The sequence below is a fragment of the Siphateles boraxobius genome, unplaced genomic scaffold (assembly GCF_051911475.1).
Source record: "Siphateles boraxobius isolate OS27281-9 unplaced genomic scaffold, OSU_SipBor_1 120, whole genome shotgun sequence".
NCBI classification, from domain to species: domain Eukaryota; kingdom Metazoa; phylum Chordata; class Actinopteri; order Cypriniformes; family Leuciscidae; genus Siphateles; species Siphateles boraxobius.
The window spans coordinates 616,789-642,500 of NW_027508723.1; the positions used below are offsets into that span (position 1 = coordinate 616,789).

General features: G+C 36.7%; 1 protein-coding gene across 1 annotated transcript in view; it reads left to right on the plus strand.

The window, feature by feature from the left end:
- The first annotated feature begins 157 nt into the window (after window positions 1-157).
- Window positions 158-25,712, plus strand: part of ythdc2 (YTH domain containing 2) — a 69,290-nt gene continuing 43,735 nt past the window's right edge. Inside the window, exons 1-13 of the mRNA XM_077222448.1 lie at window positions 158-335; window positions 1,348-1,498; window positions 2,889-2,979; window positions 3,710-3,906; window positions 8,583-8,776; window positions 10,819-10,985; window positions 11,788-11,890; window positions 16,117-16,273; window positions 17,021-17,128; window positions 18,011-18,159; window positions 22,350-22,485; window positions 23,026-23,152; window positions 24,580-24,645. Of these exons, the coding sequence (XP_077078563.1) occupies window positions 1,357-1,498; window positions 2,889-2,979; window positions 3,710-3,906; window positions 8,583-8,776; window positions 10,819-10,985; window positions 11,788-11,890; window positions 16,117-16,273; window positions 17,021-17,128; window positions 18,011-18,159; window positions 22,350-22,485; window positions 23,026-23,152; window positions 24,580-24,645 (1,637 nt within the window). The 5' untranslated portion in view covers window positions 158-335; window positions 1,348-1,356. The remainder of the gene's footprint in view (window positions 336-1,347; window positions 1,499-2,888; window positions 2,980-3,709; window positions 3,907-8,582; window positions 8,777-10,818; window positions 10,986-11,787; window positions 11,891-16,116; window positions 16,274-17,020; window positions 17,129-18,010; window positions 18,160-22,349; window positions 22,486-23,025; window positions 23,153-24,579; window positions 24,646-25,712) is intronic.

A 25,712-nucleotide genomic window follows, 5' to 3' on the forward strand; every position in this document is an offset into this window, starting at 1 on the left:
ATTTTCCATTTTAGTGAGGGAATCTGAGAAGTATTTTAATTCGTTTCTGAATATAATAAACAAAGGAGATGGTTTAAAAAGAAATCTACATTTATGCCAGTAATATAATGTTATTAAACTCCGCTGATCTCCGCACAACATGTTGCTCTGGTGACGTCAGAGGAATGAGATGTAGATCGGTTGCGCATGCGCAGACGGAGCACAGCCCCAGTTTCGATTCTTTCCAGGCAGAAAAACTAATCCAAACACATCAGTGACTGACAGTCGAATTAAACCTTCTTGACTCTTAAAGCTTTCTGCTTTCACACTGTGTTCTCCTCAGATGCTCAAAACACGTAAGATGTTGCTGGTTTTATTATTATTGTGCGGTAAATAAACAGTGAAGTGATGCTAGCGACGCTCGTGAAGCTCAATGAATGGACAGAATTCCTATAAACACAATATTAACGAGCATTTGAGTTAAACACTGTATTTTCTTGCTTTTCTGTGCTATTTGAGCAGGTGTCAGTGTGTTAATGATAGTGTTTTAGTGTTAAATAAGTCAGTTTAGCAGTAGCTGCTAACGCACACCGAGTTTACATGGAGTTTTTTTTAAACATCTTTACAATTTGTATGGTATTATATTTATATCTTCTGTTTGCCTGTACAAACTGTTTTTGCTGTGATAAAGAATGAAATAAATAATAACACACAACAAAACTAACTAAACGAAATACAGTACTTCTATATTATTATACTATAAGTTACTATAATGAATTATTGGAGAGATACATTTATTCCTCCAGCATAACTGTGGAAAAGTTTGAGGAAAAAGTGTGTAAAATATCAAATAAATAACAAAAATTAATTAATTAAACTAATAAACGTGTGTGTGTGTATATATATATATATATATATATATATATATATATATATATATATATATATATATATATAATTTAATATAAAATATAAAATAAATATTATTAATATAAAAAAAATAACTAAAATTTGATTAAAATAAATGTAATAACTAACAAAAATAAGATTAAAATAAATAAATGAGTAATTAAACAAATGGTGTAATAATAAAACTTAACAGAAACTGAATATTTAGAATTGTTAATTTATTAGTATTGGGTCTTTAACAAGAATATAAACGATTGAAAACCCCCGATTTAGCAGACGCTTTTATCCAAAGAGGAGGAATACAACAAGAGATTCACCTTAAAGAGGCAAAAAACACAAGATTATGAAGTCAGTCTTCTTTGCTTAGTAATAAAAGCAGAATGTGAATATGTAATATTTATTGGCCTATAGTCACTGAGAGAATAATCCATTACTTTGGCTTTCTGTTCTTGTATGTAGGGAGAAGAAATGTCACGTAAATCAAGCATGAACGCGTCGAAACAGACGACCTCTCTGAAAGCTAAAGGACTCAAAGACATCAGGATTGATGAAGAGGTCAAAATCTCAGTGAACATCGCGCTGGAGCGGTTCCAGTACAGCGACGACAAAGGTTTGAGTTCTGTGGCTAAAACAAGCTCTTTTATCATCATCTGATGCTGAAAACCCGTCACCTAATTTGTTGGTTCTGTTCAAAATTGCTAGTAAATCTCTGGTTATGATATGTTATTGGGAAATATGGGATTCAATCTTTTTGTCAACTTGTTTTCTTTCGATTAGCACAGGTTTTATGTGTACATTTTTTGAGGCGATTAAGCTTGAGTGAACTTTTTTTTTACTCAAAAAGTGCAATATAGAGGAGTTTGGTCCAGTGAGGATTATATATCCTAAAAATATAACCAAGTGGAAGCAAGTAAATAATGAATAGAAGAGGGCCTAAGACAGAACCCTGAGGAACACCGCAGGTGAGATTAGATGATTTCGATCGAAAACTCGATATTTTGTTTCGAGTCCAAATATCTAAAAATTATTAAATTAAGATATATTTACTAGATAAGTAAAATGCCATTAAATATTATGTCTTGTTTTCTGGGGAAATGCATCAAAATTAAGAGAGTTGTTGCTTAAAAAAAGCAAAATTATCTGCCAATGGGTTAAGAAATATAATGTTAATTCAAACAGAATTATTATTATTATCAAATAGATTATTTTTCTTCTCCCATTGTCAGATAATTTAGCTTGTTTAAGCAAAAACTCACTTAATTTTGATTTATTTCCCCAGAAAACATGTCATAATATCTGATGTCATTTTACTCGTCTAATAAATGCATCTTGATCTAAGAATTTTTAGATATTTGGACTGGAAACAAAACAAAGATACTAAGCAAGAAAAGCATTTTTTGCAGTGCATGCAAGAAGGACCTCTGGTTAATGAACCAGAGTCAGCTATTGGATTTTTTCTTGTTTTATATATTTATATTTGGATTTTTTTCTTGTTTTATATATTTATATTTTATATTATTATAAGTCCCCCTCAAGTCAATAATTTCACCCCTTAAAACTCATCTTTGATCACCAAAATGACATATTTAAAAGTTTTTTCCTTTAAAATAAATTTCTTCATGCCTTAAAATATCTTGAATGTAACTCGACACCCTTGCCTCATTTAGTATGCGCGATTCTATGAATATGCAAATGAGCCCCGCCTCCACTCACTCACTCAGAGATCCACTGGTTGACGATCACACGTTGATCTGATTGGTTACAAGGTAGTTTGTGACGTCAGAAACTCCAGCGATTTCAAAGCGTGTTTTTGAGACTGTCTTTGGTTCACTGCAGTTTTAAGCAGAAAATACTCAGCAATGCTGTCGACTTATGAATTTACACATGGTTTGTGTCAAAGCGTATTAAAAACACCACATAGACACATAAACAACATTAAAAGCTGGATTTTCACCACAGGGGGAGTTTAATGTTTTAAAAATTATTGTTTTGTCTCATAGAGCTGGATTTCCCTTCTTCATTGACAAATTCTGAGAGAGCGTTCGTTCATCGGCTTGCTCAATCGCTGGGCTACGTCTCGAAAAGCAGAGGGTAAGTTGACTCGCATATCAAACAAACTCACGCAGAACTGACATTTACGTATTATTACACATGCAAGCCGGTGATGCTGTCAGACTTGACTACAAAGTTACTGATGATTACGAGATCTCTTCTCTGATGTGGGCGGGGCAACAACCTGTCACTCACATGAGATCCACCAATAGCAAACCACAACCATCCAATCAACTCCCCATGGACATACTTAAGCCCCGCCCACATTTGTTCCAGCCATTTCACGTGGACAAACACTGCTGTTTAAAAGTTTTAATGTTTTTAAAAGTAGTCTCTTCTGTTCACTTATTTGATTAAATACTGATAATAATCATAAATGTTTCTTGATCATCAAATCATCATATTATAGTGATTTCTGAAGGATCATGTGACACTGAAGACTGGAGTAATGATGCTGAAAATTCACAGGAATAAATTACACTTTACTATATATTCACATAGAAAACAGCGGATTTACATTATAATAATATTTCACTGTTTTACTGTATTTTTGATCAAATAAATGCAGCCTTGGTGAGCAGAAGAGACTTCTTTTAAAAACATCAAAACTCTTCAAAATCTTACAGATCCCAAACTTTTGTTTGTGGACACAATTATCTCTGTAAAGCTGCGTTAAAACAATCTGTATTGTATAAAGCGCTGTATAAATAAAGGTGACTCGACTAGAAGACTAGCAAGACTTTAAGTTCCTCTAATGTGTTGTTTGCAGGAAAGGCTCGAGTCGATGTCTGACTGTGAGGAAGAAGGACGGCACGGAGTCGGCTCGGTCCATCATGACCTGCAGTCTCACACACAACTCCAAACACATGGTGCAGAATCTCCTGCAGAGGTTCCCCATCACCAGTAAAGAGCGCAGTGAGCTCCAGCCTCGCACCGAGAGAGCCGTGCTCGCTTCTCCCGACAGCGGTGAGCCTCACTGGGTTATTACAGTTTAACGGGGTGGTTGATTATGATTTCACTTCTCTAACTTTAGTTAGTGTGTAGTGTTGCTGTTTGAGCAGAAACAACATCTGCAAAGTTCAGATCAAAGGGAGATATTCGCTTTTACAGAAATCACCGACCCAACGCCGGCGATTATGCCCTAAATTACTACATGATTAACTAACTGTATGTTTTTCTATGTACATTTCTGAAATCCACTTTCTGTAAAGCTGTTTTGAAACAATATGTATTGTGAAAAGCGCTATACAAATACATTTTAATTGAATTGAATTGAAATCACTTTTTAAGGACTACAACTTTTCTCACTTAGTATATTTGACTTGTTTCCAGTCCAAATATCTAAAAAATTTAAAGTAAGCATTTGCGTAAAGGAAAATTACATAGGTACGGAAGCTTGCTTCCGCCACAGAATGAAAAATAAAAAAGGTAATTGCGACTTTTTATCTCACAATTTTGACTTTTTTTTCTCACTATTGCGAGTTTACATCTCGCAATTCTGACTTTATTTATATATAAAGTCAGAATTGCATGATATAAAGTCAGAATTGCGTGATATAAAGTCAGAATTATGTGATATAAAGTCGGAATTGCGTGATATAAAGTCAGAATTATGTGATATAAAGTCGGAATTGCGTGATATAAAGTCAGAATTATGTGATATAAAGTCGGAATTGCGTGATATAAAGTCAGAATTATGTTATATAAAGTCGGAATTGCGTGATATAAAGTCAGAATTATGTGATATAAAGTCGGAATTGCGTGATATAAAGTCAGAATTATGTTATATAAAGTCGGAATTGCGTGATATAAAGTCAGAATTATGTTATATAAAGTCGGAATTGCGTGATATAAAGTCAGAATTATGTTATATAAAGGGGTAATTCCAGCGTTATGGATGTGACATTTGAACTCATAATGACAGGTGAAATGTCTCAGAAAAAAAAAACTTCTTACAATATTTAAATTGGAAATATGTTTTTCTAAAATATATTTAAGCACCCCCAAAAAAGGAAAATATGCATGCGTTATGGATGTGACGGGAAATGACAGAGTTTTTGGTATACTGTTCGATTTCCTTTAAAGTCTGTGAACTTTTAAATCCAATGTATAAATATTGCTATCCACATGATGAAGGGGTCTTAGCTGAACATAAAAATATCAATGTTTAAAATATATATATTTTTATGAAGTGTATTATGAGGAAAAACCAACGTTATGGATGTGACAAAAACCCTGTTATGGATGTGACGCGTCTGAAATACATAGAATCTGTTTGGAAAACCAACAATCAAACCATCATGGCACTTTTGTTGACGCATAATGGCTGTGTTTTCACATTAAGAAGACTGTCGGAAATGATTCGGAAGACCCCCCCCCCCAATTATGAATTAGTTTTTTTTTTAGCTTGGATCTTACTGTACATCTTAATTCAATATGTAAAAGTATTGAAGTATTGGTTTTTAGCATCATCTTACCATATTATCCATCTGTCGTTGTGGTAGGCGTTTAGCTTTAAGATCACACTATCTTCGAGCTGTCAAAACCTGAGCTTGAATGACAGGAAGCGCGAGCGAATTAGAGGGCGCCTGTTTCGCGCCTAAACCAATCAGGTTCCTCGCGCAATTGCAGGAGGCCTCTCGACTAGGACGTGAATAGGCTACTATAAACACATAGACGGAACATTAGAGCAGAGACTATTACGGAAGACAGTCAAAATTAAAATACATTAAAAATTAATGTTTGTCATATAGGAGTTCAAAACACAGGTTTCCTCCACAGTCAGGTGAACCGATGGACATTATTGTCCGTAGATGTGTGTCACTAGCAATCATGTAACGCCTACGTTTTTTGTGTCTAAATGATCGCACGGTTTTCGGCCAGTTTATGGATTTTAATGCACAGCCGCGAGTCAAAATCATCCCATTTTATTTCGTATAAAAATGATTTGACAAAATAATTGACACGCAATATTATTAGCCTATTATTATTATTATTTTATCAGCGTGATCGTACCGAGCCTCTAAAGGGACGTGGTGGTGGAAAAAGCACATACAGATTACACAATCAGAGAGTTGCCTATTTCTTTTCGTTTTGATCTTTGCAATCTTTCTATAGATAGGCTATATTTCTGAGAGGCATACGTCGAGTTTCTGTTCAGTTATGAGACGCGCTCAAGTTTACGTGTTGCAAGTGATCACACCTCCATGCTATTGATGAAACTTTGATTTAAAATTAAGATACAATTTATACAAAACGAAATTCACTTTAAATAAAGTCTTTCTACAAAACAAAACTTGAAATGAAGTGGCCAAAATCATTTCGGTCTTGAAACAGATCACAATAGTCATATGCATGATTTAATATGAAGCGTCCGTAACGGTCACGTCCGTAACGCATTATTATGGTTGTTCAGACCAAAGTAGTGAGATGAATTGTCTATCCTAATAAGCATAAACATAATTTAGCTTTGTAAATAAAGTTTCAAGTTATTTGCATTTATAATTGTCATATTAAATAAACTAAACCTTTAAAACGTTATGGACGTGACAGTGCACTGAAGCGTCAAGACCTCTTTATTATAGCCCTTATAAATTCAACAGGCAGTGCTGTTATGACCAAATTAGTATATGTATTTCTCAGGCATGCCTCCATCTTTCTGCAAAATGCTTACTGTTAAAATAAAGTTTAAAAAGGGGGGTCTTTGATATCTTTTTTTGAAAGCATGAAATATGGCTGGTTGAAAATGTAATTTAAGCATTGTTGCTCACCTCATATCTGGTGGATAAACAAGGCAATTTTCTTAAAATTTTTGTTAAAGCACATTAATACAGTATATTACAGACCTAAATGGACAACTTAAAAAGGGTTTTGTTCTTTTGGTTAAAACTTTATTTTTTCATGGTAAAGATGACCTTTGCATGGAATTGCCCAAAGTCAGAATTACTTTATATCACATAATTCTGACTTTATATCACGCAATTCCGACTTTATCACATAATTCTGACTTTATATCACGCAATTCCGACTTTATATCACATAATAAAGTCAGAATTGCGTGATATAAAGTCGGAATTATGTGATATAAAGTCGGAATTGCGTGATATAAAGTCAGAATTATGTTATATAAAGTCGGAATTGCGTAATATAAAGTCATAATTATGTGATATAAAGTCGGAATTGCGTGATGTAAAGTCAGAATTATGTGATATAAAGTCGGAATTGCGTGATGTAAAGTCAGAATTATGTGATATAAAGTCGGAATTGCGTGATATAAAGTCAGAATTATGTGATATAAAGTCGGATTTGCGTGATATAAAGTCAGAATTATGTGATATAAAGTCGGAATTGCGTGATATAAAGTCAGAATTATGTTATATAAAGTCGGAATTGCGTGATATAAAGTCAGAATTATGTTATATAAAGTCAGAAATTGCGAGATATAAAGTCAGAATTATGTTATATAAAGTCGGAATTGCGTGATATAAAGACAGAATTATGTGATATAAAGTCGGAATTGCGTGATATAAAGTCAGAATTATGTGATATAAAGTCGGAATTGCGAGAAAAAAAGTCTGAATTCTTAGTTTTCTCTCTCGCAATTCTGACTTTATAACATGCAATTCTGACTTAATATCTCACAATTCTGACTTTATATCTCACAATTGCGACTTTTTTTCTCACAATTATGACTTTTTATCTCACGATTCTTAATTTTTTTCTCACAATTGCGAGATATGAAGTCAGAATTGGAGAAAAAAGTCAGAATTGTGAGATAAAAAGTCGCAATTATTATTATTATTTATTTATTTAGTGGCGGAAACAAGCTTCCATACATAGGTAATTATATCTTGTTTAAAAAAAAAAAAAATTAAGTGAGTTTTGGGTTAAAACAAGCATAATAATTTGCCAATGTGGTAAAAAAATAAAACACACAACTTAGACACCAGTGGTGAGTCTGCACTGGATTATGAAGAATAATCTGATGTTTTCCAGTAATAATGAGTAGTTTGCGCTTTTAAAAATGAAAAGTATTGTTCAAATCCTGCAAGGTACATCCTTGAACAAAGCAAAGTTTGGAATAATTAAGATTTTTTTTTGCTCACACTGCAAAAAATGCTTTTCTTACTCAGTATTTTTGACTTGTTTCTAGTCCAAATATCAAAAAAATTGAATCAAGAAGCATTTACTAGATGAGTAAAAAGCCATTAGATATTATGTCTTGTTTACAAATTAAAAAAAAAAAAATCAAGAAGCATTTACTAGATGAGTCTTGTTTAATAAAAAAAATTAATAAAAAATTAAGTGAGTTTTTGCTTAAAACAAGTGAAAATATCTGCCAATAATACAAAATGGAAAACAATTATTTTTCTTACCCCCATTGGCAGATAATTTTGCTTGTTTTAAGCAAAAACTCACTTCATTTTGTTTGTTTTTTTTATCAGAAAACAAGATATAATTTCTTTTGTCATTTTACTCATCTAGTAAATGCATCTTGATTTAAGAATTTTTAGATATTTTGACTGGAAACAAGACAAAAATACTGAGTGAGAAAAGCATTTTTTTGCAGTGCATCAAAGCTGTATTTATTTGATTTGATTATTTCCCTTATTTGATCTTCTCTCGCTGGTTCTTTCCTCTAGACAGTAAAAGCAGGACCAGCGGGCGTCTCAGTCACGGGATTCCTCAGGTTCCTCACACCCGAGGCCCGTCTGAACTGGATTGTTTTCGGAGATCGTTGCCCGTTTATGAGCGTCAGGAGGAGCTGGTCCAGACCATCAGGGAGAATCAGGTGGTGCTGGTCCTGGGGGAGACCGGCTCAGGCAAAACCACACAGGTCAGCACTGTAAAACACTTCTGAGTTATCATAGCCCTGACTGGATCACTATCTTTAGTTGTTCAGAGAACTTGCTGCTCTTCGGACAAAATTTCGTTTTTTACTTCATCGGAATGGTGTGAAACTTGGTAAAGGTTTTGGCACTTGCTGTGTGAACACACAGATAAATCATGGACATGATTGAACAGGTTAAATGGTCCTGATAATAATAGTCACACTTGTGCTCCTCGCGGTTAAAAATGAGCGCATTGGAAATGAATGAGAGAGTTTCCTCTAGTGGAAGCGTTTGGTACTGCAGCCGAACAACATCTCACTGAACGCTCATTTACTGAGATATCAGCTCACATGTGCAACACTACTCGCTTACATTTATGCCTGCCATTTTATCACACTCTTAGAGTAAAACGTGTTTTCGAAAATATAGATTTCTTATCAAAATTGAAAATAGCATTTTTGTGCATTTTTCATAACGATAAACATAAAATTCTATATCTTTTTTTAAGTTCACTTTTTAAAACTTTTGTAACTCCAGCAATAATCTGCCAAGTGTCGTGTTTGAAAAGAGATCAAACTTCAGTCTGTCGCTCTAAAGCATTCAAGATTTACCTCAGTTTAAGCTGGAGGTTTAATTATCAGGTCTATGCTCAAAAAGTGAATAAATGGATTATACCGTAAATACAGTGTAAATATAATTTAGTACCATAAAATCCCCTAAAAATACAAAATATTAAATAAAATACATTATCAAACTAAAATATAGTACATCCATTTAATTAAAAGAAACTTTTTTTTGACCAACATGTGTGAAGAGAAAACTTAACCTTTTTGCGACCTTATGGACATATTTGTCTTTTTCAGTTTTGTTTTTTTGATAATTGTCCATGTGTTAATGCCAACTGCATAAATTTTGGCACATGTGTGTATTTTTATTGGAATTTTACTATTTCACCCCTATTTCCTTTAAAAAATCTATTTTGCTCTAGTTATACAAAATAGTTCCTTTCGGGGACCTTAAGAACAAAAAATGTCCCCATTGAAACCCATTAAAACTGCAATTTTTAATCCCAGGGCCGTTTAACTATAAAATGATGAAATCTTGGTTAATTAGGCTCTCATTCTGTTGGCCAGGCTTCAAAGTGTACATCTGTACTATTTTTTTTTTACCAGATGGAGCCATTTTCTCAGGTTTGGCCTATAAAGCAAATACTCAATTTATTCCTGTTTTCTGCTTATGCATATTAAAAAGCCAATTAGATAAATTATGCCGCTATTATTGTGTGGGTCTGTTGGTGTGGATGTCAGAGTGTGGTTTGTACTTGTTAATAAAAAATTGTGTGTGTGTGTGTGTGTTCTTGTACCTAATGGGGAAAATCTGGTAGTGTGCCCAAACAAACTCTCACTGAAAGCTCATTTTTTGAGATATCAACCTCCCCTTTGGAACAATACTTGTTTAGATTTATGTCTTTGATTTTCTAGCAGTTTTAAAGTTCAATATGTTTCATAAAATGTATATTTTATATAAAATATTGTTCATGAATAATTTTCATAAACTGAAACCTCTATATCTTTCACTTTTTTTTACTTCAACAATAATCTGCCAAGAGTCCTCTTTAAAATGAGATCAAACTTAACTCCCAAGCTTCAAACTTCTATGACAGTTTTTTAATACGGACATTTTTTTCTTCTATGGACCTATGTGCAACTTTCTTAAATTGACGCACAAGGGTTAATAAGGCTATAGTCAGCTTTGCTCCTGATTTGATTCATTTTCTGCAGCCATTCCCAAACGTTTGTTCTGGTTTCACTTTTTAAACTTTTTCTACTTCAACATTAATCTGCCAAGAGTCTTCTTTAACTTTCGGTCTATTTTTTTTAATTTGCGCATGAGGGTTAATACTGGAATAGTCAGCTTAGCTTCCGATGTAATTAATTTTCTGCAGCCATTCCCAAACGAGTGTTGGGTTATCTGTATTAAACGCTTCAGAGATTCACATGAGAATAAATCGGTCTGAGCTTGACCCGCTTCTGTGTTCCTCACCCAGATCCCCCAGTTCCTCCTGGACGACTGCAGTGCGAATGGGATTCCCTGCCGGATCTTTTGCACTCAGCCCAGGAGATTAGCGACGATCGCGGTGGCGGAGCGTGTGGCGGCCGAGCGCGGCGAGAAGATCGGACAGACCGTCGGCTATCAGATCCGCCTGGAGAGCAGGTCAACAACTCCTCGACACCACATCGCTGTTTTCCCATGTGCACACTATCATCTAAGTGTGTTAGGAGTGTGTCACAAATCGTACACTGCTTTTCTTACTTAGTATTTTTGTCTAAGTGTTTACAGTCCGAATATCTAAAAATTCTCAAATCAAGATGCTTTACTAGATGAGTAAAATGCCATATTAAGTCTTGTTTTCTAGGGAAATAAATCAAAATTAAGTGAGTTGTTGCTTAAAACAAGCAAAATGATCTACCAAGGGGGTCAGAAAAATAATCTTGCTTCTGTTTGAATTAACATTTTTTTTCTGACCCCATTGGCAGATAATTCAGTTTTTTTTTGTTTTTTTTAAGCAACAACTCATTTAATTTTGATTTATTTCCCCAGAAAACAAGACATAATATCTTATGTAATTTTACTCTTCTAGTAAATGCAACTTGATTTAAGAATTTTGAGATATTTGGACTGGAAACAAGACAAAAATACTGAGTAAGAAAATAACTTTTTTGCAGTGCATTATGCGATAAAATGTATAATTGGAGCCTGTACTCCGTCGATTCTTACACCCAACAACACAACACAAAATTGTAAGCTTCTTATGTGCAGAATCTGTGCTGGTTTGTATTACCCGCCTCCAGTTTTCCCTTTGTTTTGCCTCCAGCTAACGCCGCCCGTGACGTAATTGTGACGTCGGTGCAAAAAAGGGTCTATAGGCGAATTGTTTGTGTACAATGACCTGAATCGTCTCCATCTAAATGACTGCAAATGTGCTGAGGAATTCTGGGTATGTGCTTCTTCTCAGAGTTTCTCCTAAAACCCTACTGACGTTCTGCACGAGTGGAGTTTTGCTAAGGACGCTAATGGCCGGAGACGACGCGATGTCTATGGTCACCCACGTCATTGTGGTGAGACTTTGAGCATTTATTTTTATACAATTTCTTACTGTTTTCTCCTGGTTTTAGGTTTTAGGCCTGAGATTTACTCACATGTGTGTATAGGGTAAATCCATACGAATCAGGAATGAGATCATGAGGGTGTTTGAATTGAGATTAGGGTTGGGTATCGTTTCAATTTTAACGATTCCGATTCCTATCGATTCCTAATTTCGATTCCAATAAGGTAAAAAAACAACCTTAGATATCATTCACATTTAGGCTAATCGCAACAAATAGATACAACTGAACAAAGATACGATTAAAATAAACAGTGAGAAACTGTAATCAAATGTAAAATAACACTGCACTTTATAAATAAAATAAACATTTCAAATATAGTTACAAAAGTTATTCAGTCAAGAACGAGTGAATTTTCTCTTCGTCTTTTGTAGTTTGATTGGTGTTATTGTAGAGACGGCAGCAGGAATTTTAGTGTCATATATATATCAGTTTATCAGTTTCCCTCTCCCGGAAGAATGACTCCCATTCCAGGAAGATTGACTCCCATTCCCTCCCACTCCCGGAGGATTGACTCCCACTCCCGGAAAATTGACTCCCATTCCCGGAGGATTGACTCCCACTCCCGGAAGATTGACTCCCATTCCCGGAGGATTGACTCCCACTCCCGGAAGATTGACTCCCATTCCCTCCCACTCCCGGAGGATTGACTCCCACTCCCGGAAGATTGACTCCCATTCCCGGAGGATTGACTCCCACTCCCGGAAGATTGACTCCCATTCCCGGAGGATTGACTACCACTTACGGAAGATTGACTCCCACTCCCAGAAGTTTGACTCCCACTCCCGGAAGATTGACTCCCACTCCCGGAAGATTGACTCCCATTCCCTCCCACTCCCGGAAGATTGACTCCCACTCCCGGAAGATTGACTCCCATTCCCTGAGGATTGACTCCCATTCCCTCCCACTCCCGGAGGATTGACTCCCACTCCCGGAAGATTGACTCCCACTCCCGGAAGATTGACTCCCATTCCCGGAGGATTGACTCCCACTCCCGGAAGATTGACTCCCATTCCCGGAGGATTGACTACCACTCGCGGAAGATTGACTCCCACTCCCAGAAGTTTGACTCCCACTCCCGGAAGATTGACTCCCACTCCCGGAAGATTGACTCCCATTCCCGTAGGGGTGCGCCGATCCGATACTCAGTATCGGTATTGCTCCGATACTACCAATAATTGCCGGATCGGGTATCACCAGACCGAGACCATCCAAATCCGATCCGATATTGTAGCCTACGAATGTTATTGTTATACAACACAAAAGGCACAAAACATTATAAAGCACTATAATCTTTTCGTGTACTATATTCCAAGTTTTCTGAAGCCATTACATAAAGTTTAATGTGAGGTACAGATTTAAATCGTTAAATTAATCTTCACCTAAGTGCTTCCCTGCGCTGCGGCTGTCAGTCATTCTCAGCACTGAAACAGACTTTAGACATAAAAGGACTTTAACGTGCTGGAGTTCCACATGTTACTTTCTACCGGGTGTCTGTTAGATCACAACACAACTGATCAGTGATCACAACACTGGAGTAGAGAGCGATACGCACATTAACTGAAATTTAAAACTGTTAAAAGGCTCAAACTAATGAATAAATAAAGAAATATATGTATATCTTACTTTTGTGCTTTGAACTTTTCAATGCGAGGCGCTGCGCGCCGTGACTCCATGTTGCTTCGAGCGCATCATTCTGCGCACGGGATGCGCATTAGGTTTCGTGCCGCTCTGAATTGGAGCCCTTCATATTACAGTACTTTTGCGCAATGGCAGTTTATTGATAGCCTTAGTTGTTCTGTCCAATCTATCATAAGTTGCTGCTTCATTAAAAAGTTGTGCTTAAAATTTTAAAATAAATGTCTTTTAATTATGTAGTATATATTTTGTCTGTATTGTTTTACAAAGTAAGGAAAATAATGTTTAAGTCAAGCTTTGATGCCTTTAACAAAAGAATAATCACAGTCTCTTCCCCACAGTGAGGCATACAGATACAGTTTATTAGATAATTTGGCACTGTTTTTTTAATTATTATTTTAGTATTGGATCGGATCGGTATCGGCCAATACTGAGTCCCAGGTATCGGAATCGGTATCGGAGGCAAAAAAGGCGGATCATGCCACCCCTACATTCCCGGAGGATTGACTCCCACTCCCGGAAGATTGACTCCCACTCCCAGAAGTTTGACTCCCACTCCCGGAAGATTGGCTCCCACTCCCGGAAGATTGACTCCCACTCCCGGAAGTTTGACTCCCACTCCCGGAAGATTGACTCCCACTCCCGGAAGTTTGACTCCCACTCCCGGAAGATTGACTCCCACTCCCGGAAGTTTGACTCCCACTCCCGGAAGTTTGACTCCCACTCCCGGAAGTTTGACTCCCACTCCCGGAAGATTGACTCCCACTCCCGGAAGATTGACTCCCATTCCCGGAGGATTGACTCCCACTCCCGGAAGATTGGCTCCCACTCCCGGAAGATTGACTCCCACTCCCGGAAGATTGACTCCTACTCCCGGAAGATTGACTCCCACTCCCGGAAGATTGACTCCCACTCCCGGAAGATTGACTCCCACTCCCGGAAGATTGGCTCCCACTCCCGGAAGGTTGACTCCCACTCCCGGAAGATTGACTCCCACTCCCGGAAGATTGGCTCCCACTCCCGGAAGATTGGCTCCCACTCCCGCAAGATTGACTCCCACTCCCAGAAGATTGACTCCCACTCCCGGAAGATTGACTCCCATTCCCAGAAGATTGACTCCCACTCCCGGAAGATTGACTCCCATTCACTCCCGGATGATTGACTCCCACTCCCGGAAGATTGACTCCCACTCCCAGAAGATTGACTCCCACTCCCGGAAGATTGACTCCCATTCACTCCCGGATGATTGACTCCCACTCCCGGAAGATTGACTCCCATTCACTCCCGGATGATTGACTCCCACTCCCGGATGATTGACTCCCACTCCCGGAAGATTGACTCTCACTCCCAGAAGATTGGCTCCCACTCCCGGAAGATTGGCTCCCACTCCCGGAAGATTGGCTCCCACTCCCGGAAGATTGACTCCCACTCCCAGAAGATTGACTCCCACTCCCGGAAGATTGACTCCCACTCCCAGAAGATTGACTCCCACTCCCGGAAGATTGACTCCCATTCACTCCCGGATGATTGACTCCCACTCCCGGAAGATTGACTCCCACTCCCGGAAGATTGACTCCCACTCCCGGAAGATTGGCTCCCATTCCCTCCCACTCCCGGAAGATTGCCTCCACCCCCAGAAGAATGACTCCCATTCCCTCCCACTTTTATTTTTTTATGATTTACAGTTTTATGTTATTTTATTGAACTGAAAGCCATCTTAAACAATGCACATTAAATTTCATATAAATCATCCATGCAAATACACACACACACACACACGCACGCGCACACATTACAGCGTCTTTCTTGACTCGTAAAAATTTGGTTTCTTCAGACCTGCTAGAAATGTCGGCGAGCACAACTGAGGTATAATTTTCCGACAGTAGTTGTTGCAGCGTGGCTTTTAATGTCTGACTCCGTTTTGATAATGATTTTATCGGCTTCAAAGTGCACAGGAAGTTGTCTTCTTCTTCTTCTATATTATTGGTGGTTAGCATTGCATATCAACGGTGCATTACCGCCACCAACTGTTACGGTTGGAGCACGTCATTCAGCAAACAGGAGAGGATAAAGATGAAGGGCAACTAGAATTGAGTTCAAAATTAAAATTTATAACTTATTTATATGAATGGTATATTTGTGTATAAAGTTGGGTATCATAGTGTTATTATGATTCCCGGTCCCACCCACTCCCGCTGACATTATTTCCTGTCTCGTCCCAATCCCGTGATTTTGTTTCCCATCCCGTAGGAACAGAAACTGAATAATCAAATGTAAAAATAAAACACTGCTTAGTTTTCACTGTATGAATTAAATATATACTGATTCTTATTAAAGCTACAAAAGTTATTCAGCAAACAGCAGTGAGTAATTTTCTTCAGTTATTGCAAGCTGTTGCGATATGCATATACATTTGCGATATTTCGATAGTTTCGATATATTGTGCAGCCCTAGTTTAAAGTTGTAATCAAATGCCTACAAAGTTTTTAATTTTATAACAAGTATTCGATTAATCCTCATGATGATTTGTGGTCCTGTAGGACGAGGTGCACGAGCGAGACGGACTGACGGACTTCTTACTCACGAAGATGAAGGACATGCTTCAGAAGATGCCGTCGCTAAAGCTAATCCTGTCTAGCGCCGCGCTGGACGTCAGTCTGTTCATCAGATACTTCGGCGCCTGTCCCGTTATTCACAGTAGGAAACATATTCATGGGTTTATTCAAGCTGGAAAAAATACACATACAGTCAAACCAAAATTTATTCAGACACCATTTCTCACATTATCACAGTTTATTCGCTATAGTTTCGAAAATGGTAATAAAATATGACAAGAATCAGTTGATATTTCACTGGTTTTGTCCGTCCTTCTGTTAGACTCTCACACATGAATTATGTTGAATATCTGTCAGCTGTTAAATTTAACTACACAATTAGATAAGACCAGTTTAGCTCAACCAATCACCAAGCAATGCTTCATGTTGTTCAGTCTGTGGTGTAAAAAGGTGCATTAGCAATTAAAGAAAAACACTTCAGCAAAACATGATCAGCTCAAAGTGTCCCAATCATTTTTGGTCCCAAATATTTATGATTTTTACTGGTAGTCGCTGTATGAAGAATTTTTGGGTATAATATGTCACAGTTTACTTTATTTTGCTCTCCTCACTTGCTTAAATGAACTACAGTGTACTGCACACACTAGTGAAAAAGAGTCTGGTGTCTGAATAATTTTTGGTTTGACTACATCAGTTCTATAATTCTATTTATTTTAATACTTCCTTAAATTTGCATTTTAATTACAATTCTGTGCCACCTCAATTCAAATGAATAACTTTAATTCTGATTGGAGCACGACCCTGATAAACATCGAACATGAATATTAGTGTGATAATGTGATGTTTTGAAATGAGAGTGTTGAATAATAACGTTGAGTTTTCTTTGAAGTCAAAGGTTGCCCATATGAGGTCAAGCAACTCTTTCTAGAGGATATTCTGCGGACCACCGGATACACCAACAAAGACATGATTAAATACAAGAAGGAGGCGCAAAAAGGTGACGTTTACAGCTAAAATACAATAGTGCTCAAACGTCTTAAAGAGTCTCTTCTGCTCAGCAAGGCTGCGTTTATTTAATCAAAAATACAGTAAAAACAAAGAAATATTATTATACTGTAAATCGGTGTTTTCTATGTGAATATATAGTAAAGTATAATTTATTCCTGTGAATTTTCAGCATCATTACTCCAGTCTTCAGTGTCACATGATCCTTCAGAAATCACTATAATATGATGATTTGATGATCATTTATGATTATTATCAGTGTTGAAAACAGTTATTTTTATTGGAAACATTGATTCACAACCATTAAGAAAATTTGGCTCAGGAAGTTTTTTTTTTTTTTTTAAAGAAATTAATACTTTTATTCATCAAGGATGCACTAAACCGATCAAAAGTGACAGTAAAGACATTTATAATGTTACAAAAGATTCTATTTCAAATAAATGCTGTTCTTTTGAACTTTTTATTCATCAAAGAATCCTGAAAAATAAAATGTGTGACGGTTCCCACAAAATATGAAGCAGCACAACTGTTTTCAACACTGATAATAATCTTGGATGACGTTATCAGGACATTTTTATTTGAAAGGGAACTAATCCTTTAATAGGCAAGACATTGATATTAAAAGATCAAATTCTGTACACACCTTATTAATAATTCATACTATGCACAGAAAAGCAGATGAGCCCATAATGTGAACGCAACACATTTAATTACATGTTAAGCGTTTTCCTTCCATAGAAAACTGTTATTATAAAGAAAACGCTTAACGTGACTTTCTATGGGAGGATGGGCAGAAAAAATCCTTTAAATGGTATTCAATGCAAAACAAAAATGAAAAATACCTGAAACCAGGACCTGTGTGTTTCCCCTTCAGAAGAGCGCCAGCAGTCGTCTCTGACGGAGTGGTGTGAATCCCATCAGGACGACCCGGAACCAGAACCGGCCCGGGAAAGGACACCATCTTGTGTCCTGCAGGAGAACGACCTGCTGGATGACGGCGGAGACAGTGTCTTCAGCCAGATGGTCTCTTCTTATGCTCGTTCTCACATGATTACTCAGTGCTTACGTTTACCTGCAACCAAATAATGCGTTAGTAATGTGATTGACGGCTCAAAAGCCTTCATCTAAACACCTTACTTGATCCGATTGAGGTCATGTAAACGCCTTAATCGATCCGAATTAAATATCGATCGGATTGAAAGGGGCGTTTTATTCCTTTTCTAAACCTTGACGTAACGAGAGAACATGTAAACACTTGATTGGATTGAGAACCGAAAAACTAAAAGCACTGCGCATGTGTAATGATGTAGAAGTAGCGTAATGACGTAGAAATAGCGTAATGTTGAAATACCGTAATGACCTAGAAATAGCGTAATGAAGTAGAAATAGCGTAATGACATAGAAATAGCGTAATGAAGTAGAAATAGCGCAATGACATCGAAATACCGTAATGACGTTGAAATACCGGAATGACGTTGAAATACCGTAATTACGTAGAAAAAGCGTAATGACGTAGAAATAGCGTAAATAGCGCAATGACGTAGAAATAGCGTAATGACGTAGTAATAGCGTAATGACGTAGAAATAGCGTAATGACGTAGAAATAGCGTAATGACATAGAAATAGCGCAATGACATCGAAATACCGTAATGACGTTGAAATACCGTAATGACGTTGAAATACCGTAATTATGTAGAAAAAGCGTAATGACGTAGAAATAGCGTAAATAGCGTAATGACGTAGAAATAGCGTAATGACGTAGTAATAGCGTAATGACGTAGAAATAGCGTAATGACATAGAAATAGCGTAATGTCGTTGAAATAGCGTAATGACGTAGAAATAGCGTAATGACGTAGAAATAGCGTAATGATGTAGAAATAGCGTAATGACGTAGAAATAGCGTAATGACGTGGAAATAGCGTAATGACGTAGAAATAGCGTAATGATGCAGAAATAGCGTAATGACGTAGAAATAGCGTAATGATGTGGAAATAGCGTAATGACGTAGAAATAGCGTAATGATGTAGAAAAAGCGTAATGACGTAGAAATAGCGTAAATAGCGCAATGACGTAGAAATAGCGTAATGACGTAGTAATAGCGTAATGACGTAGAAATAGCGTAATGACGTAGAAATAGCGTAATGACATAGAAATAGCGCAATGACATCGAAATACCGTAATGACGTTGAAATACCGTAATGACGTTGAAATACCGTAATTACGTAGAAAAAGCGTAATGACGTAGAAATAGCGTAAATAGCGTAATGACGTAGAAATAGCGTAATGACGTAGTAATAGCGTAATGACGTAGAAATAGCTTAATGACGTAGAAATAGCGTAATGACATAGAAATAGCGTAATGTCGTTGAAATAGCGTAATGACGTAGAAATAGCGTAATGACGTAGAAATAGCGTAATGATGTAGAAATAGCGTAATGACGTAGAAATAGCGTAATGACGTGGAAATAGCGTAATGACGTAGAAATAGCGTAATGATGCAGAAATAGCGTAATGACGTAAAATAGCGTAATGATGTGGAAATAGCGTAATGACGTAGAAATAGCGTAATGACGTAGATACCGCAATGTAGTTTAAATACTGTAATGACGTAGAAATAGCGTAATGATGTAGAAATAGTGCAATGACATTGAAATACCGTAATGACGTAGAAATAGCGTAATGACATAGAAATAGCGCAATGACATCGAAATACCGTAATGACGTTGAAATACCGTAATGACGTTGAAATAGCGTAATTACGTAGAAATAGCGTAAATAGCGTAATGACGTAGAAATAGCGTAATGACGTAGTAATAGCGTAATGACGTAGAAATAGCGTAATGACGTAGAAATAGCGTAATGACGTAGAAATAGCGTAATGACATAGAAATAGCATAATGTCGTTGAAATAGCGTAATGACGTAGAAATAGCGTAATGACGTAGAAATAGCGTAATGATGTAGAAATAGCGTAATGACGTAGAAATAGCGTAATGACGTGTAAATAGCGTAATGACGTAGAAATAGCGTAATGATGTAGAAATAGCGTAATGACGTAGAAATAGCGTAATGACGTGGAAATAGCGTAATGACGTAGAAATAGCGTAATGACGTAGAAATACCGCAATGTAGTTTAAATACTGTAATGACGTAGAAATAGCGCAATGACGTTGAAATACTGTTATGACGTAGAAATAGGGTAATGTTGTTGAAATAGCGTAATGACGTAGAAATAGCGTAATGAAGTAGAAATAGCATAATGTTGTTGAAATAGCGTAATGATGTAGAAATAGTGCAATGACATTGAAATACCGTAATGACGTTGAAATACCGTAATGACATTGAAATACCGTAATGACCTAGAAAAAGCGTAATGACATAGAAATACCGTAATGACGTTGAAATACCGTAAAGACGTTGAAATACCGTAATGACCTAGAAAAAGCGCAATGTAGTTTAAATACTGTAATGATGTAGAAATAGCGTAATGACGTAGAAATATTGTAATGTAGAAATAGCGTAATGACGTAAAAATAGCGTAATGACGTTGAAATAGCATAATGACATAGAAATAGCGTAATGACGTAGAAATGGTGTAATGTAGAAATAGCGTAATGACGTTGAAATACCGTAATGACGTTGAAATACCGTAATGACGTTGAAATACCGTAATGACCTAGAAAAATCGTAATGACGTAGATATAACGTAATGACGTAGAAATACCGTAATGACGTTGAAATACCGTAATGACCTAGAAAAAGCGCAATGTAGTTTAAATACTGTAATGACGTAGAAACAGTGTAATGACGTTGAAATAGCATAATGATATAGAAATAGCATAATGACATAGAAATAGCGTAATGACGTAGAAATAGTGTAATGTAGAAATAGCGTAATGGCGTAGAAATAGCGTAATGACGTAGAAATAGCATAATGATATAGAAATAGCATAATGACATAGAAATAGCGTAATGACGTAGAAATAGTGTAATGTAGAAATAGCGTAATGGCGTAGAAATAGCATAATGACGTAGAAATAGTGTAATGATGTAGAAATAGCGTAATGGCGTAGAAATAGTGTAATGTAGAAATAGCGTAATGACGTTGAAATACCGTAATGACGTTGAAATACCGTAATGACCTAGAAATATCGTAATGACGTAGATATAATGTAATGACGTAGAAATACCGTAATGACGTTGAAATACCGTAATGACCTAGAAAAAGCGCAATGTACTTTAAATACTGTATGACGTAGAAACAGTGTAATGACGTTGAAATAGCATAATGACATAGAAATAGCATAATGACATAGAAATAGCGTAATGACGTAGAAATAGTTTAATGTAGAAATAGCGTAATGGCGTAGAAATAGCGTAATGACGTAGAAATAGTGTAATGATGTAGAAATAGCGTAATGGCGTAGACATAGCATAATGACGTAGAAATAGTTTAATGTAGAAATAGCGTAATGACGTAGAAATAGTGTAATGTAGAAATAGCGTAATGATGTAGAAATAGCGTAATGACGTAGAAATAGTGTAATGATGTAGAAATAGCGTAATGGCGTAGAAATAGCATAATGACGTAGAAATAGTTTAATGTAGAAATAGCGTAATGACGTAGAAATAGTGTAATGACGTAGAAATACCGTAATGGCGTAATGACGCGCTGAACGAGCGGTTCTCCTGATGAATAAAGTGTGGTATAAACGAGTGTCTCGTCCGCCTATAATCCTGCTTTCTCTGTGTGTGTGAAGTGGAGCAGGACGATGCCACCAGTGCTCGCTTCACACTCTCACACACACACACACACGACTGCTTTTGGGCATTTTCACTGTGCGATCAATATAAGCGATGGCACAACGGCTCATACACTCATTATCTCCTAATTATGACCAGAAATGGATAAATATTGAGTCTGCTGTGTAACACAAATAAAGCACTGTAGGAGAATAGTTATTATGCGCAGACATCAGGAAACTCTGTATATTTGTCCAGTGTGCGCATGTCAAAAAATATATCTCGACTTGAAGCGTGAGACATATATACACACACATCAACCCGATCACATGTTCAACGTAACACTACATTCAGATTCATCAATCGGCAGGAACTTAGTGCGACTGAAACAATAGTTGTGCGTGTAAACGAAGCCAGTCATTCTTTCTCCGTTCACATGTTTCAAGCGTTTCTTTTCTCCATGTTCTCAGAGCGAGAAGGATGTGGCCACGTTAGAGCCGTGGCTCCTCAGGGAAATGGACGCCTGCATCTCAAACATTTTCTTGAACCAAGATGCTGACGCCTTCATACAGCTCTTCAATCTCATCCTGAACGAGAACATCAGTGGTAATGAAGTCGCACACACACTCACACTGCTAAACATGCTTTTCTTACTCAGTATTTTTGTCTTGTTTCCAGTCCAAATATCTTAAAATTCTTAATCAAGATGCGTTTACTTGGTAATAAAATTACATCAGATATTATGTCTTGTTTTCTGGGGAAATAAATCTAAATTAAGTGAGTTGTTGCTTATAAAAAGCAAATTATCTGCCAATGGGGTTAGAAAATAATCTTGTTTCTGTTTGAATTAAGTGGGGTTTTTCCCCATTGGCAGATCATTTTGCTTTTTTTAAGCAACAACTCTCTTAATTTAGAACCCCCCCCCCCCCCCCCCCCCAGAAAAGAAGACATAACATCTGATGTCATTTCACTCATCTAGGTAATGCATCTTGATTTAGTTATTGATTTAGATATTAGATATTAGATTTAAATATTTGGACTGGAAACACGACAAAAATATTTAAGAAAATAATTTTTGCACTGACACACTAAAACGCTCTCTGAGCTGAAGTGTGGTGCGTTTCCTCACGTGTTTGTGTCTCTCAGTGGATTACAGGCACAGCGAGACGAGCGCCACTCCTCTGATGGTGTCCTCGGGCCGAGGGTTTCTCTGTCAGATGGAGCAACTGCTCAGCATGGGCGCCAACGTCAACATCAGAGCCTCCAACGGCTGGTGAGGAAACGCATATCGTTATAAATATATACATATATGTTAACTGAAATAAATTAAATTTAAGTCCCCCTGTAGTCAATCATTTTATCCCTTAAAACTCATATTTGATCACCAATGTAACCCGACACCCTTGCCTCATATAGTATGCGCGGTTCTATGAATATGCAAATGAGCCCCGCCTCCACTCACTTGCTCACTCAGAGATCCACTCGTTGACGATCACACGTTGATCTGATTGGTTACAAGGTAGTTTGTGGCGTCAGAAACACCAGCGATTTCAAAACGTGTTTTTGAGACTGTCTTTGGTTCACTGCAGTTTTAAGCAGAAAATACTCAGCAATGCTGTCGACTTATGAATTTACACATGGTTTGTGTTAAAGCGTATTAAAAACACCACATAGACACATAAACAACATTAAAAGCTGGATTTTCAACACAGGGGGAGTTTAAAATAAAATTAAACTAAAGAACTTTTTTACTGAAGTACTAAAACTAAATATTAAAGCTAATGAATAGTGCTGTCAAATCAATTAATCGCATCTGACATAAAGTTTTGTTTATATAATATATGCGTGTCTATATATATTATTATATTTATATTTTTTATATATGTGTGTGTGCGTGGGTATATATAGATTTAAACATACACACACACGCACAGTTTTATATATACATATACACACATTTATCTTTTTATATATTCATACATAAATATAATATATATAGACACACATATTATATAAACACAAGCTTTGATGTTAGATGCTATTATATACGATTAATCGATTTGACAGCACTACTAATAAACAAAAATTTGTTAAAAAATATATAGACAAAAAAGTTTTTTGGGACAAAAAAAAAACACAATTAGAAAAAAATGTATCTGAAATTATAGTGAAAAACAGTTAATATAAAAATTACATTTTATTCAAAATATCAAAATCTTAAATTCATAAAGTCATGGCATTAAATTATGCAATATTAGTGTTGTTTTCCAGCACAAATATCTAAGATTCTTAAATCAAAATACATTTACTGGAGAAGAAGCAAAACGATGAATAGAATTCTTACAAAATAGTGTAAAAAACCTGCTTTCCATTAGAATTAAGTAGATTTTTCTGAGCCCACTGCCTAATATTTACCTATTTTATTTTTTTAGCCAGAAAACTCCATAAAAACTAAAACAAATAAGTAAGAATGAATACAAACTAATATATTAATATTATTTTAAACAAATAATATATTTCTTATTTTACATATTTAAAACAAACAAATTAATAAAAATAACAAAAAAAAATTATAAATTGAAATCATAGTGAAAATTCAAATTACTATCAAAAACTATAATAGTATATCAATATATATATATTATATATTACTGTGTAAAGCACTTTTCGAAGCGTCTGCTGATGTAATGTTCACTTCAGGACGGCTCTGGACTGGGCGAAACGCTTCAAGCAACCCGAGGCCGTAGATCTGCTGGAGTCGCACATGTAAGAACTGCGTTTGACTTCATTTCCAAAACGTTTCGTCTCACTTTAGAGACGATACAGTGTGTGTGTGTGTGTGTGTGTGTGTGCAGATGTGTTTTGTTTCTTCATTAAAAGCTGTTTTGCAGAAGGCTGTGTTGATGAATAGCTTTAAAGTGTACTCTGCTGAATTTAGTGCACTAAATTTGAAGCAAAAATAAGTGTAAATGTTTTACTCTTTGTGTGTGTGTGTGTGTGTGTGTGTGTGTGTGTGTGTGTGTGTGTGTGTGTGTGTGTGTGTGTAAGGGCTTGACTTGCATTATGGAGCTGAAATTGTCTTCACAGTGTCGCAAAACCTTTTTTTCTGTGTTTTAAGGACATGCAAACTGTCCCCGTAATTCAAAAGGTTAAAAAATATACACTTTAGAGCCCTTGCAGAGAGTGTTTAGGTGATTCAGTGTGTGTGTGTGTGTGTGTGTGTGTGTGTGGGTAGGTTTAGGGCTTGGGTTAGTATGTGTGTGATGGGTAGTTTTAGGGGAGGGGTTAGTGTGTGTGTGTGTGTGTGTGTGTGTGTGTGTGTGTGTGAGATGGGTAGTTTTAGGGGTTGGGTTTGTGTTTGTGTGTGTGTGATGGGTAGTTTTAGGGGTTGGGTTAGTGTGTTTGTGTGTGTGTGATGGGTAGGGTTAGTGTAAGGAGACAGAATATACAGTTTGTACAGTATAAAAACCATTCCGTCTATAGTGAGTCCTCACAAAGATAGTAAAGCAGGTGTGTGTGTGTGTGTGTGTGTGTTTGTGATGGGGAGATTTAAGGGTTGGGTTAGTGTGTGTGTGTATGTGTGTGTGTGTGTGTGATGGGTTGTTTTAGGGGTTGGGTTGGTGTGTGTGTGTGTGTGTGATGGGTAGGGTTAGTGTGTGTGTGTGTGTGTGTGTGTGTGATGGGTAGTTTTAGGGGTTGGGTTGGTGTGTGTGTGTGTGTGTGTGATGGGTAGGGTTTGTGTGTGTGTGTGTGTGTGTGATGGGTAGGGTTAGTGTGTGTGTGTGTGATGGGTAGGGTTAGTGTGTGTGTGTGTGTGTGTGTGTGTGTGTGAT